Source organism: Sander vitreus, chromosome 23, assembly GCF_031162955.1.
Source record: "Sander vitreus isolate 19-12246 chromosome 23, sanVit1, whole genome shotgun sequence".
Classification (NCBI taxonomy): Eukaryota; Metazoa; Chordata; class Actinopteri; order Perciformes; family Percidae; genus Sander; species Sander vitreus.
The window spans coordinates 4302664-4318340 of record NC_135877.1 but is presented as its reverse complement, the minus strand read 5'-3'; the positions used below and the strand labels follow the sequence as shown (position 1 = coordinate 4318340).

At 42.2% G+C, this 15677-nt stretch overlaps 1 protein-coding gene across 1 annotated transcript; it reads right to left on the bottom strand.

Annotated features, from left to right (window-relative positions):
* Positions 1 to 234: 234 nt before the first annotated feature.
* On the bottom strand, positions 235 to 15075 carry LOC144512435 (crystal protein). Its single transcript, XM_078243197.1, has 8 exons — positions 14590 to 15075; positions 12960 to 13161; positions 11798 to 11931; positions 10811 to 10938; positions 10455 to 10573; positions 9889 to 10029; positions 8197 to 8369; positions 235 to 687 (listed from the first exon to the last, which is right to left on the bottom strand). Exons 1-8 carry the CDS (start codon positions 15073 to 15075, stop codon positions 235 to 237), a joined length of 1836 nt encoding a protein of 611 aa, XP_078099323.1.
* Positions 15076 to 15677: the final 602 nt, after the last annotated feature.

Below are 15677 nucleotides of genomic sequence, written 5' to 3'. Positions count from 1 at the left end.
TAGAAATAACTTTTTCTCTCTAAAAGCTGACGATTTATTAAACTACAATTGCTGCTTGGTAGCGATTTCTAAAAGGTCATATTTTATGAATGTATATTTTGTGATGAAAACTTCAACTACATGCTGCAAGATTTTGTGACTGGATTAACATTCTGTGAAAGAAACAGAAAGATGGGAGCATGTATACTTTACTGCAAAGTATCTCAACACCTCCCTGCCCTGCCCGCCCCCTCACTAATAGATGCCTAGATGGTCCCAAAAGTCACATATATGGTCCCTGGTTCCCACTTGTGCATGTGAACGCACTGTCAGGTTCATGACCAGCCAGCTGCTGGTGTCGGAATAGCGCGGCCAAACGGGCAGACGCTGCTCCCGGCAGAAAGTTGTCTGTTGGGCCCGCGAGGAAGGGTCACCAGTGTGGGCGAAGGCGCCCCAGTAGCACAGCATCCGATTGGACAGTAGCTTCTCTGGTATTGACAGGGTGAAGTTAGCCACCGAAGCAGAGTCAAAAAGAAAGGGCAGCTCGGCGCCGTGGCAGGCGTGCTGGTAGCAGAAGGTCAGACCTGACCACACGCGGTGGTCTGACGCCACGTGGTCAAACACGTACATCCAAACCTTGCTGCCCGCTGCTGTGCCAGCACGCGCCGACCTCCTGGATGGACACAGGAAGATGTAGTCGGTGATGATCTGAGGAGAGGGAAGAAAGAGACACAGCTGGTCAGACAACAGGTATATTTGAACTAAATTAAATCCTATTTAACCATGCTAGCAGCTTGGCTCTATGGATGGCATATTTGGTTTGTCAGTTGGCCAGTCACCAGTTTAATCCAGACCAAAATATTTAATTATTGGATTGCCATTACATTTTGTACAGGCATTCATGTTCCTCAGAGGATGAATCCAACAGACTTTGAAGATTATGACTTTTCTTCAAGTGCCACCATGGGCAGAGTTTGTCACTGCATGAAGTCATTTTTGGCGCCCCCCCAAAGAGCTTTTAGCCAGCGGCAATAGAAAATCACCAGCTCCAAAACGTCTTTGACTTCCAGCAGTCAACTTCCTTTTCATTCACAGCTGCTATGTTTTACGCATGCGCCTGGAGCTTAAAAGCCAGCTAAGCTGCATTGTTTTGACTGGACCTGAACGCTCCGCCGTGAAGCTGGCGCTAATGGGTATCTCAGTTTTTATGTCCAGAGTCAGGCTGCCCAGGTGACCGTCTTTAGCAGGGGTCAGCGCTGCAGCGAGGTGAAGCTCTGCTCTTGGCCGGAACTCCGACTAGCTGCTGTTTGTCCGTGGTGGGCTGCGCTGCTGTCTGATACAGTGGCATCAGTATTATTTTATTATTATTTCATAACCAGTTAAACACTCCTCATAGTTGGGTTAAATAGTACTGATGCAAAACGGAAAGGGGGGTACGCATGAACTGTACTCTAGACCAGTCATTCCCAAACTGTGAGGGTACTGCAGGTGGTCCATGGAAAAGCTAAATAAAATATAAAATAATAGTATTTTCACCTTCATTTTACCAGGAAATTCCCATAAAAATGAAGAATATGTATATTGATATGAAATTTAAATTAAATTGTCATGTTATTGTGCGATTACTAAAATAGGCTAGTGGCGCTCGGCCGTGACATTCAAGTCCAAACTCTGAAGATTAATAATCCCCTAAAATCGCCAAAGGTTTTTAAATTTTGACTACATCCAAGTGTTCTTATACTATATATATTTAATACTCCATTGCTATGGAAATAAGCCCGTTGCTCAAATGAACCTGATTATGCCTCGGGCGCTTGAGTAAATAAATAAATTAAATATGTGGCAGTCATTGTGTGCAGTAAACTTTCTTTTAACACGCCTGTTGTACTGATGAGATGACCAGTTATAGTTTTAGTGCTAGTAGGCCTATTAAGAGGTGCAGATTAATTCTGGTAGGACTGTGTGTAGACATATTTTATTATGTGTATTATGAGGTGGTCCGCGAAAATTCTTGATTACAAGTAGTGGTCCACACACACAAAAAGTTTGAAAACCCGTGTTCTAGACCACCTTTTCAAGTAGACTACGGTACACAGTGTTCATATTAATTAAACAAACTGGACTTTGGGGTCAAGTGCGCATGGATCCGGGATCCAGTTCCCTGATTGACTGCATTATATTCCAATATATTTCTAATTTTTGAATTGTCACCTGTCTCCTGAATTTTGTGTTCCTTCACATAAATAAACGTTTCCACCATAAATTGGTGCATACTGTAATAATGTATTAGAATGCAGGAAATGAAGTGGTTGATGCTCAAAATGTATGAAATACCTGCAAAACAAATGCAGTCCCATCAGGCTCAGCTGTGTTTTGTGTTTTGTGCTTATTACTCTGTTAGCATGCTAACGTGCTAAACTAAAATGGCGACTACATGGTTAACATTCCCCACTAACCATCAGCATGTTCACATTGCCATTGTTAGCGTATTAGTATGCTGACATTATCATTTTGCTCAAAACACCGCTAAGAGTCTCGCAGAGCTGCCAGTGTCAGACAGGAGGCTTATTTAGGCAGCATACAGTATGCCGGCATTTTTATATTTTGTATCTGTGCATTTCATAGACAGATGTGACACATTACATAGGATGTTCTTTTCCTTTAGCTGTTTCTCTTACAAATACACCTCTTCTTTCCCTGACATCACATATTCTTTCCCTTCCAATCTTGAAAGAAAAACAGGAAACCTCCCACTCATGACCACACTGACTCATGTAAGGATTTTACTCTCTCATCATGGGATTAAAGTTGATGTAACTTGTTCCTTCCTATTCTTTTATAAATGTCTTTTCTTTCATAATTACCTTTGTGGAAGGAAGTTACATATTAACACTTGTTGTTCATTGGCTTATAATCATGACAACATTGGATAGATTACATTTTGGTGCTGCTGATCCAGCTCTGGGAGTTTTAGCAATGGCTGCTATAATATTGCATGTGCTAGTCACCAAATCGATAACTAAACGGCACGTTTTGTTTTGGAACATGAAAAAAGCTAAATGAATAACACTAATGACATCTACATAGAGATGGGCTGGGAGCAGAGCGGCAAAAACTGTTGTTCCCTGTCAGCTAAAAGGAAGCAAAAAGAAAATGAAGGTAGATCGTCTTATTCTGCCTGTTACCTGGAAACCAGTGTGTCTTGTCTCAGCAGCACACAACCTGTGCCCACATAGCCCTACATCTGACATCTGAAAACAAACAGGCTGACTGTAGGAAGCTGATGCATACACACACACACACACACACACACACACACACACAGAGGCCAGATTGGCTAATCGGGAGTACCGGGAGAATTTCCGGTGGGCCGGTCTGGTTTTTTGATTGTGAGGGCCGGTGTTCAGGTACAGCACTGGGTGAAATCATAGTTGAATATCACGGCAGCATCGATGATCCCTGGCTGCCTGCACTCGCAGTGACTGAGAAACAGTAGTGTTTTTTTACTCTGATGATTGGTGTGTTAAGCTGGAAAGATGGTGATCATGTTAGTAATGTTGTTTTGGATGTGTTCAGAGATACTGGGTTTTTATGTACCCAATAAATGCTATATGAATGCTGGTTAGAATTTGTGCTGACCCCCCCCCATTCCTCTGGAGAAGTGCCCTTTATGAAGAGAAGCAGGAGGTATGTGTGCAGGCTTAGGTTGAGACTCCACTGCACCGTGAACTGTGACTGAATACTGAGCACTTCCAGGAGTGTCACCTCCTGATCCCCTGTAGCTCCCCGAGGCCACCACCTTGCACTTTGCATGGAAGCTGCTGGAGGTTTTCTTTTCCTTTTGTTTCATCATGAGCTATTCCACCTCTGGATTTTCACTGGTAGTCATTAGATTTGTTTTAAGCAGCTTCAAACGTGTAGTGCTGCAGCTATCGATTCTTTTAGTAATCGAGTATTCTACCGATTATTCCATTGATTAATCGAGTAATCGGATAAGAAATACTTGTGCTTTACAGTAAACAGCAATAGCAAATATACAAAAGAGGTTTCCTTTTTTAGAAAAAGAAACCTTTTTTATTGCCTAAATTGCATACAATAACAGGGATAGATGCTAATATTTTTAAGCACTGGCCGCATGGGCCACCAAGCCCCTTATGGCGTTTTTCCATTACATGGTACCTGCTCGACTCGCCTCGACTCTACTCGCCTCGACTCGACACACTGTGCGTCCGTTTTCCATTGCAGATTTTAGTACCACCTCAGCGTGGCTGGTCGTCTTATATGCCGGCTCGACGCACACACCAGCGCACAAGTATAAACATCAGGCCACTTGAGCTTGTTTTACAGTTCTGTGGAGGCTCCACGCAGAGCTTTCGCCGTAGCCTATGTAAGTGGCCTGATGTTTCTACTTGAGCTTCACCTCGCTGCAGCGCTGACCCCTGCTAAAGACGGTCACCTGGGCAGCCTGACTCTGGACATAAAAACTGAGATACCCATTAGCGCCAGCTTCACGGCGGAGCGTTCAGGTCCAGTCAAGACAATGCAGCTTAGCTGGCTTATAAGCTCCAGGCGCATGCGTAAAACATAGCAGCTGTGGATGAAAAGGAAGTTGAGCCAGCATGTGTGTGTACGTAGGCTACAGCGAAAGCTCTGCCTGGAGCCTCCGCAGAACTGTAAAACAAGCGGCGCCGCAGTAAACTGCCGTGACCTAACGCGACACACACACAGAACGTGGAAGGTGTGTTGTTGTTGCCAGAAGACACATTTAGTTTCAAATGAAGCTGGAGGCAGCAAAAAAAAACACAGCTGGCTAAACTATTTTAAAATGGCGGGTTTGTTCCGGATAAGCGGATGAAGATGGATGGATGGATGGATGGATGGGTTTGTCCAGGACATCTCCGTCTGTCGCTTTCACGTCACCTTTTGGTATCGGCTCAGCTCGCTTGGAACCTCGACTGAGGTGGTACTAAAAAAAGTACCTGTTAGCAGGTACCAGGTACTTTTTTTCGTAGGCGAGTAGAGTCGAGGCGAGTCGAGCAGGTACCATGTAATGGAAAAGCGCCAATATTCTGTTGGCAAAAGTACATTTTTGGTGGCCCAAATGTAAATCTTTTTCGCCCCCTTCTCCTTCTTGCCTCTGGCAGTCAGGCTGCATCTCAGACAGACAAAGTCCCTGATTCCAGTTGGTCCACATGCTTTACTCATACAAATTAAGGAAGATAAATTAAAAACTGTGGTATGTTTTGGAGTCAGACTTTGAGAAAAACTGGAGTTGTAGCTCCCTCTGTAGGCAAACAATAGGAGCTGTGTTTGAGGAGCCAAGGAGCAACATATAAGTGTGTAAAGTCTGCTGACTGATGGTGATAATGCTGAACTTTTATACAAGGTAAGGGACTAAGTTGATGGCTCTTGAGGTGAAAAGAACCCACAAATATGTCGAGCTACAAGTCTTTCCTTGACTGCCCTGATCTCAAGGAAATGTGCCTTTTTTTTTTTAAAGAAATGATTCCCAGCAGCAAAAGAGTATAATTGTTTTTAATTCCCCATCAGGCTCATGAGACAAAGCACAGAAGACAGCTGGGTCCCCATTACACTCCGTGCTCCGGCTGGGTGGGACATCGATCCACGCATGACCACCCAAATGGGTGCAGGGCTCGACATTAAGGCTTTTCGCTTGTCCGGGACAAGTGGATTTTTTTGTAGGGCAAGTGGAAGAGAAATTTACTTGCCCCACTGGACAAGTTAAAACTCAAACAAAATAAAATGTCATGTTACTTCACGTTATGTGCCACTCATTACGTCTATGTTACCGATTTGAAACAATACATTTTTCCCCCCGCAATCCGGGGCAGCGGACTCAGCGGTAGCCGGTCAGTGGGCCGCTAACGTTAAACCCAGCCCGCTGTTCAGCTCATTCTCTGTAAGCGATGCAGCATGAAAGCACGGCGAACCAGCCGGTGTTAGTTAACTAACGTTAGCTTGCTAACTGCGCCTTAATGTTACCTCCTCGCCACATCATTGACAGAAAACGAGAGACCCGGTGCTAATACGGCACCGGTGGCTTAACGAATTGCAATGCGGATTTCAGTGCCACTGAAATGCCTGATCTTTGATGCTCCGAAAACGGACGTTAGAGGCAACCTAAACATCGCCACATGTCACGCTAGTTAACATGATTAAAATGCTGACAGCTGAACGGTGTAAAAGTGTGTCTGTATTTCACTGTAGAGGAAAGTATGACAGTGTGCAGCTGCTGTTGTCGGAAAAACAACTTGAAATTCGCCTCGCCAGCCTCGTGCTGCATTCAGAGTTGTTGTAAAATACCTTTTTTGCAGGTATGCGGATTAAATATCCGGTAATAATCAACTGTAAAGTAGCTACACCTTTTAAAGGATCCCTTCGGTAAATCAGCCTCTGCCGGGTAGAAATTAGTGAAATTGTATTAAAAAAAAAAGTTAACACCAACATTTAGTGGCAAAATCCATTGTTATGTCTACAAAATTATTTTAGATATAGTATAAGTTCAAGTTTAAGTCACCACTACCTCTGGTCAAAATATTGACTTAGTATCTCAGAATATAAACTAAGAATCTCAAAAGTAATGAGAAAATGTAAAATATTGACTTAAAATCTCAATATATTGGCTTAGTATCTCAATATATTGACTAAGAATCTCAAAATATTGACTAGGAATCTGAAAGTAATGACAAACTTTAAAATATTGACTTAGAATCTCAATATATTAACTTCTGCACACCGGCGTGCAAAGTATTACTTTGTATTATGGAGTCTGGAGATCCTTCTTTCTTGTTGAAGGGGAAATCTATTCTTGGGACACGTTTGTTTCTACTGTTTCAACTGAATTTTATTAATGCTGATAGTGTTTGGATGCTTTCAACGGTTTGTTCGAATTCTGCATTAGCAAAACACAATTTTTTTTATAAAATGATAAATCTTTACCCGGACAAGTGACTTTTGTGCATGGACAAGTGAAACGTAAATGTACTTGTCCAAGGGACAAGTGCCTCAAAAAGTTAATGTCAAGCCCTGGGGTGGTTATTGATGCATGCGTGTGTTACACAGCTCTTGAAATGCAGGTTACACTGTTAATGTAGCCTAATTGTGTTTGCCTTTTTCCACACTTTGCTTCACTATTTACAAGACAGACTGTGCATTTCTTCTGGCGAGATGTTCCGCACAAATTAGACGTTCCTGTCTAAATGTAAGCCAGCTGGAAACTGGTTGACAGTTTCCTGACAGCCACTGTATAGCTAATGATGCAGAGACAAAGCCACATCAAATGGAAGAATATTAATTATATGCAATTTGCCTCAGTCTGATCAAAAGCAGCTCGCTTCAGTAACTTTGCTTTCTATGAACTGAAGATTTATCTATGAACTTTACACTCCGAGCTAAAATAATAGTTGTCTGTAGCAAAGGAAATACAAGTGACTTTTGATAATTAGCCTTTAGTCTCTTGAAGACCCTGTCTCAAGATTTGATTTGATTTGATTTATTGGGATCTCCATTAGCTGGGGCCATAGCCTCAGCTATTCTTCCTGGAGTCCACCCAAAGCTTGTGCAGCTATACATTGCCATGCATCATTACATTAAAAACAACCACCAAAAAAACAACATTCAATACATCACTGAAAGAAAAACGACTAAAATAATAAGACATAACAACATTCAACGCAACACACTACAACACAGGACCTAGTTTAAATTATTCACAGAATGTAGAGATGAGATTATAACATTGATCACTGATAATATGACCAAGCAAATGCACACATATAAAACCCTCAATGATACTAACAGCATGCATTTAGTATTAGCCAATACAGAGTACTGCTCAGCTAGGATGTTCTTTAAGTAATACTTTGAATTGAGATTTTCAGACATGACATGACTAGGCATTGCATTCCAATTAATCATGGCTCTTTATACTACGAAGATGTGTTATGTTTTCAAAGGCGGCTTTTCGTTGTACTTCCTCATGTCTATTTTTATCTGTGCGCTAACAAATCAGCAGCACTTTTTTTACAGCAAAGTTCGAACACAATCTTTCTATGTTTGTGGGGAAGCTTCAATTTCTTATTAATTGTTTCCATAAGAAAGCTCTCACTAAAATGTGTGTATGGCTGCATCTTTAGTTTGGACTATATATCAGCTACAATGCTTAAATGAAAAGACGGTGAATTGAGCTCCTCTTACCTGAGCTAGCATATCTCTGCGGTCAGCGTCCATGTACAGGGGCAGGTACTTGCGCAGGATCCGCAGAGCATGTTGTTTAAAGATGGCTGTGATGTACACGGTGCTCTCCACTGCAGAGACTGGCTTGTTGAAGATACCAAACGCAAAGATGACTCCCTCTTCTGAGGTGGTTCCTGCAGGACAGAAAGCAACGCCTCAGTCAATGCAAACAAGTAGACCTCATCTGCACAAGCGTTGTGTGTAAAAATTAGACATGTTTACTTCCCATTATGACTCTGGGCAATTTACAGCAGCAAGTAATGAGGCTTTAACTTTCACATTGATTCACTAGGCTGCTTAGTTTCCTCGAAGCAGGTTCATTGCTTTCAGCTTTGTTATGATTTTGGAGAAAAAATGTGTTATAAAGAGAACCACAATGAGTCCATCAGAAATCATACACCTGAGAGACTGGCTGGACTGGCCAGAGGTCTATATCCTCGACGTTCCACTTCCGGGATTGCTCCATTGTCGCCGGAAAATCCACCGGATTTCACTCATTTATCACTCATTCATCTGTTTCCTTGGGCTTCCTTTGTGTTGGCATTCTAAACTCCGGTGGATTTCTGAGGACTATGGTTAACTGCTCCTCAGATCTCTGCAGGGTAAATCCAGACAGCTAGCTAGACTATCTGTCCAATCTGAGTTTTCTGTTGCACGACTAAAACAACTTTTGAACGTACACTTGTTCCACCAAAACAAGTTCCTTCCCGAGGCTATTTTGCAGCGGCACGGCGGCTTTTCTCCAGTGCTTAGCGCCGCCCAAGTCGATTGTGATTGGTTTGAAGAAATGCCAATAAACCAGAGCACGTTTTCCTCCCATCCCCGAATGCTATGTGGAGTAGTCAGATCCTCCTCCAAAGCGCGCTGGAGGAGGGTCTGGCTACTCCACATAGCATTCGCAAAGCGAGACTAGGCCAGAGGTTACTCTCGAGGCACCAGAATGAACTGATGGTAATGGTAAAATAATTGTGTAAAATCAGACATGAGGAGGAAGTCAATTTAGGAAGGAAGCTTACAATATGTTTCTACTGTCTTTGCAGTGTTTTTTTCAGACTGTCCTCGCACAGAAAACCACCGTATAGGTCGTTTGTGCAAGCAGCTCCTAACGACTCATATTTACATTTGTTCTTAGGCGGCCAACTCGGTGTTTGGTTTTTTTAAGCCCAGGCAGCGCTGCATGGAAGGCACTAGGGTTAGGCAAGGGTTAGGTTTGGGTTAAAACGTATCAACGTTAACTACGTGTTTAATTAAGTGCGACCATTACCTTAAATAACACTGTCATTTGATAAAAACTGCCATTGCGGTCTTGTTTTACGGTCTTCAAAATGGCCACCATGCGGCCGCAATTAGGCGTTAAAGAAATTTTGTTATTTTAAGAGTGATTGGGAATCGTCCTATTCTGTCATTTCCCCTCTGAAATGTAGAGAAGTAGAAGTATCAAGTGGTACAAAAATGTAAATACTTGAATTAAGTACCTCAAAATTGTACTTAAGTACAGTACTTGACAAAATGTACTTAGTCCATCAGCAGCATTTGAAGCTGCTTCATAATACAATTGTTAGCCTTTTATCTTGTACAGTACTTTTTTCTGTATGTGTTTGTGTGTGTGTGTGTGTGTGTGTGTGTGTGTGTGTGTGTGTGTGTGTCTCTTACCTAGCAGCACCGGCTTCTCTTTCTGCCAGTGGCCCTTCTGGAAGGCAGTGACAGCTTGCTCTTTTATTAACTCCCCATCGATGTATGGACCCCACGTCTCAAAAACCTCCAGGAACCTGAACGGGTTCACAACCTTGGAACCTGAGATCGAAAACATTGGTTAGATTGGAAAAAAAAACAACAGCCTGATTTTCACTGAGGTTTATGATTTAGAGACAAGGGTCCAACAGAACGAACTAGATGGAGTTATGCTATGCTAAATGTCTCGTCACTGATATGTAATCACAGAGTCCGTGATACTGATCAATAATTCTGTCAACCCTGCAGATATATAACAGTCATTTGGTGCTGTGAGGCAGTAAAGTCCCTCTGATTGCCCCTTCAGAGGCCCACTATTCCTCTGTTTTTGTAATTTAGTTATCCAGTATGCCACAGGTCCAGATAAAAATAATGTTTTTCATCATCTTTTGCAGATAAACATACTATATCCTGCCTTCTTATGTAACTGTGTGGGCAGCCCTGAGCGGTGCTCTAAATTTGGTAGGCTGGTGTTTGATGCGCCCTACTTGTTTTCATCTGGGCAGCCAGGACGGCCTGTGGAGTGAGAGACAGCAGACAGACGATGTCGCTCACAGAGCACTTGGTCTGTTTAGCAAAGTTTTTTCCCAGCTTCAGGGCGTCGTGTCTGGGGAAGAGACGCAGAAATGCAGAATTACAGTTCAGCTTGAAGTTGTCTGTAAGCATGCTGGGACATCCCTGCAAGGTTTGAATACAACAACAGCTCCAGAAAACACATGCTGCTTCTATCTTAGAAAAAAAGGAACCCTAATACTTTTGACAGCTCTTTGAGTCCACCATGTTTTGTAACTTCAACCAGGCACAAATCAGTAACCATGCCGACCCTGAGCCGATGGTTCCTCACCTGGTCTTCAGAGGGATGGAGAAGGGCAGACTCTGCAGGACGGCCTGTTTAAACAGAGGCTGGCTGCTCTGGATCATCAGGTGAAGACTCACTGACTGAGCACCTGCACTCTCCCCAAAAAGTGTCACCTGACAAAAACACAACAAGAGGCTTGGCATTAAAAGCAACCATCAGTCATCCATCACAGGTTACAAGCTGTTCAACCAAAGAGTGGTATTCCTTTCTCAGATTAATGAATTTCAATACTTTCTAGAGTCCTAAAATTAAATAGAGTTATCCAGTATTTTTTTACAGTAAAAAGCAAGAGAAGTCAGACAAAATAATCATAACCCCCTTCAGGATCTTGACCTCTAGGTTGGAATCCACTGATATACAGTATACAGCAGTTTCACTGGGTAACACCAGCCTTCAATCTCCGAATTGACAACACACTGTACTGGGTGACATTTTGCCTTAAACAGCATGGCACACATGGACGGATTATGAGACAATGTAGAGATAATGCAGGCATTATACCCCCCCCCCCTCCCCCTGTCAAGGGTACAAGACACCCAAACGCAAAGAGTCTACTTTTAGTTGTATCCCTTTGTGCTCATTTAGTGGTTGCTTTGCATCTCTTCGCAGCTGTTTTCCATCTATTTTAGTGATTTTGCATCTTCTGTAGTAACTTTGTGTCTCTTTGTAGTCATTTTGGGTCAATGGCCATCGTTATGTGTACCTTTTTGTTAGTTTTGTATCTATTTTCAGTCATTTTGCATCTCTGTAGTCATTTTGTGTTTATGTATAGTCATTTTGTATGTATTAGGGGGAATAACATCTCTTTGAGACCATTTTATGTGCTTTTTCATCATATTTTTGAGTCAGGGCCCCTGACCCTATGGCCCCCTGGGCCTGTGCCAGATTTTAACATTATAAAACAAACACAAAGCAAAATAGAGATGTTTTTCTTTCTTTAAGGTTAGTGCCTGCGTGCGTGCGTGTGCTTGCCTTGCTAGGATCTCCTCCAAACACTGGAATGTTTTGTTGGACCCAAAGAAGAGCCGCCTGCTGATCCAAGATCCCATAATTCCCTGCAGCTGAGGAGTGAGGGTCCTTACCCGACACAAGGAACCCAAAAGCACCTTAAATCATGCAGAAATTCACATGATCAGACATAATTGACTCCAGCAAGACATTCATTTTCCAAATTACCGTCCACATATCTCCTGTTTTCAGTCTACAGAAAAGCAGAGTAATTACCAACAGGCTCGGTCATTTAAGATAATGACACGATGCATTAGCTAGCCACATACTGTCTCACACAAACAGGCAGACACACACATGCACTCCACAATAAACACACCACCATTATTTTAACTAATGTCTACCATGAGATGCCTGCTTGTTGCCTTTACCAACTCTAGTGCTAAAGGTCTTCCTCCCTTTATCCCTGCACATACAGTACAATTTAGAAAAAGGCTATTAAAGCTACAGTTGGTCACTTGCATACAAATAACATTTTGTCATATTTGCACAAACTGTCAGTATATCCTGACAGTACTACATGAATCAGATGATCTGTGGAAAAAAAATCCTGTTCCTCTGTCTTTTCCCGGTGCTCCTAATGGCGTAAAGAAAACAACCAATCAGAGCCGAGGAGCCTGTACAGTCAACGACTGCTCCTAAACTGTCAAACTAGGCAGCGCTGCTTAAATATTAATCAAGACTATGTTACTGCATTGTCAATGTTTTCAGAAACATATTTTAGTTACTGTTTAGCTGTAAAATGAGAATGTTTGCTTCAGCACGTCGGGCGCATAGACTGGTCGGGCGGTGCTTGGTTTTGGCTCCACTTGGTCACAAACATTCCCATTTTACAGCTAAACAGTAACTAAAAGATCTTTCTGAAAACAATTGAGAAGAGAAACAGGCAGTGCAGTAACAGACTGCCTAGTTTGACAGTTTGACCGCAGTTCACAAGCAATCATTGAGTACAGTACGTGTACATGCACATTTGTATTCCACTATTATTCCAAATTTGATACAGGTCATGTAAACAGCATATTCTTTTTGGATATTCCGAATAAGGCCTTTTTTCGAATATAGAATTTTACATGTTATTACAGTGGAATGGGTCCAATTAAAGTGAAATACTAACAAACTTCCATACCCAGTCGGTACTCCAGGCTTACAACAACAGTGTGGGTTAGGTTACTGATGAAGCGTCCATCGTATAGCGGCTTGGAGGCAGAGCCAGCGATGAAATCCCCACCATGGATCCACACCATGACAGGCAGTGGGCTTCCCAGAGGGGAGCTGAAGTTCACATCCAGAGGTACAAAGATGTTGAGGTAGAGACAGTCCTCACTGACCTTTTTGAGAGATAATAGTTTATTTAGTTCAGTAAGTGTCAGCAATTTTCTTTCACTAACTGAGAATATACAACTCAGCCATCCAGGTTCAAACTAGCCGTAGTTAACAGGCTTGCTAGCTATTTAGCTAGCCTGCCAACCCAACCCAACATCATAAAATGGATGGTCAGTGATGCAGTTTATAGTTTTTAGGCTAATAATTTGACCAGAATTCCTTTGATCATTACTTTTTCCAGTTAGCTAGTTTATATGGAGCCGTAAGTCAGCCTTTACACAATTAGAAAACTTCTCGATATTCTGACTTGAAAGTGAATTCACACAATATTACAAGATGGTAAGACCCCCACTGCTAGCCTTGTAGTTACACTATTCAAATATCCTCAATGAACTACTTTATATGTATCCGTTTCTTAATAAGTGAAACCAGATACAGTGTATTGCTCCTTTTAAATTAGCTTAATCAATGGTATGTAACTCCTAGCCATGGTGGTTTTGCAGCCATTTTGTGACTGGCTTGTTTGACAGGTATTTTTACCAAGCATATCTCAAACTCAAAATTAAAACCAGCAGGCTGACATTTTTCAACATAGCTGCTCATAATGAAAGCCTGAATATTATGACATGAATGCAGCTTTACTGTTGGTTTGTCCCAGTGATCAACTGTGGTACTGCACCAATTCTTTATCTTATTAATTACCACTGAGGACATTTTTTAGTAACCTGGGGGAAGTCAAAGTAAAAAACCCAAGACATGGTAGATATTCTTTAAGCTGATTAAAGTATTTTTAGATTCAAAATATTTAAATGTGACTACTTTTAGGCCAAAAGATAACATAATTAAAGTTTTAGTATTTCCTTCACAATAGACCTTTAAACCTCAATACAAATAATCACTATTTTAGAGATGTTTTTGGTGTATTGGGGGAACTGGACTCATGGCCTCAGTATTTCTAAAATCCTGGCTACGGCCCTGCAGGGAGAGACGTTACTATGCATGTAACATGAGCCACACAATGTGGAAGCACACCAAAAAGAGAGTAACACTTTTGGCATACACTGCTTAACCTTTATTGGAATGAATAGGCACCATCTTGGAGTCCAGAATGCAGTTCTTGTAATACTGTACATCCATGGCTTAGCTCACACTATTAAAAAAGAAATAGTGGCTCTTTAGCTCCGTCCACTATCAAACAGATTTATGCATCCACAATATCTTTGACTTCAAGAGGTTTTAATAACTACAACTTGAATCTGTTTTCAGAGCACTAAGAACCTTTTCTGTCCCCTTAGTACAACTGTCATCTAGCAGGTAAAACAGTTGCTCTCGCTGTGAGTCACTCTGTGCCAAAATACCAACCATGTTATTACATCTTAAAGTGAAATATTACCACAACATGTAAATAACTGAAAAGTCGCGTTGTTTCTTACTATCCGAGGACACTTCTCAGTGATGGGTCCGCTGCAGGCCTGCATGCATGACGCCCTGGGGAAGGAGGCATCGTAAACCCCCGGCCGAGGACTCACAGGTCTGGGGGGCTTCCAGCGGTAAGCCCCAACCGGGGGGTCTGCATACGGTATCCCATAGAATATATGGGCCTTGTCCACCGTAATCCCCTTGATCTGGCCATCTTTGGTTAACACCACAGGTTCAACAGCCCCGTTTGTATCCTGATTGACTGGTTTGCCCTTGGTTTGCTCTGTGATTGAGAGGACTTCAGGGCGTCCCAGCTCCTTGAGGGAGTTTATCTCAAAGTCTTTGTTGATGATGAACGGCTCGTCTCTCACCAGCAGCCCGGGGTAGATACGTCTCAGGAAGCTGACAAAGTCGATGCCATCATCATTTTTCGTCGCCCCTCTAGAGGCCAGCACTAAACTAAGTGTGCACAGTAGCAGGAAACAGTGCCGGTTCTCCATATTGCGTTAGAATACTTGTATACTTCCCCAGACCCTGCTGCAAAGATTATGATTTGACTTGAATTATGGTCCAGCAGAGGTAGAAAAGTTGCAGCCCCAACAAGCCTGCAGCCTGAAACTCTCCACAGACTCCACTGTCTATACTTGTGACTCCAATTTAGCTAGTTGCTTGTTAAGATGTATCAGACAAAAGCTGCTCTGTCTGATTGCTGAGTGGCGTCCAGTAGACCCCTGAAAAGCTGGATACAGACACTGTGATGCGGGACCACTAATAGAGGACGAGTCGTTTTTCCTTTGCTTAATGTAATCACATAAGTCACACACAGAAGGTAAATGTAGATAACACAGCAGGCTTCATGAAAGAATAAGGCTGGATTACATCAACAAGGATTCATGTTTAAACCTGATTAAATCATGGTTTAATTTTAAACTTCAAACTTTGCCCTTGTTTTTATGTTTTTCCAACAAGCAGTCACCCACATGTAGCTACTGCCCCTTCCTGCAGTAACAAATTTGCAAAGTTTCCCATTAAAGCTTGTTGGAAAAGCATGAAAACAACATGTTGAACCTTGTTTTTTGCTAAATTCTGATTAAAACTATCT

Excerpts from the sequence above, each read along its gene's own strand:
- LOC144512435 (XM_078243197.1), bottom strand. The coding sequence starts at position 15,075 with ATGGAGAACCGGCACTGTTTCCTGCTACTGTGCACACTTAGTTTAGTG. Across the intron at positions 10,574-10,810 it reads TCCATCCCTCTGAAGACCAG|ACACGACGCCCTGAAGCTGG; the intron begins GTGAGGAACCAT and ends TCTCTTCCCCAG. Across the intron at positions 8,370-9,888 it reads AGAGAAGCCGGTGCTGCTAG|GAACCACCTCAGAAGAGGGA; the intron begins GTAAGAGACACA and ends TCTGTCCTGCAG.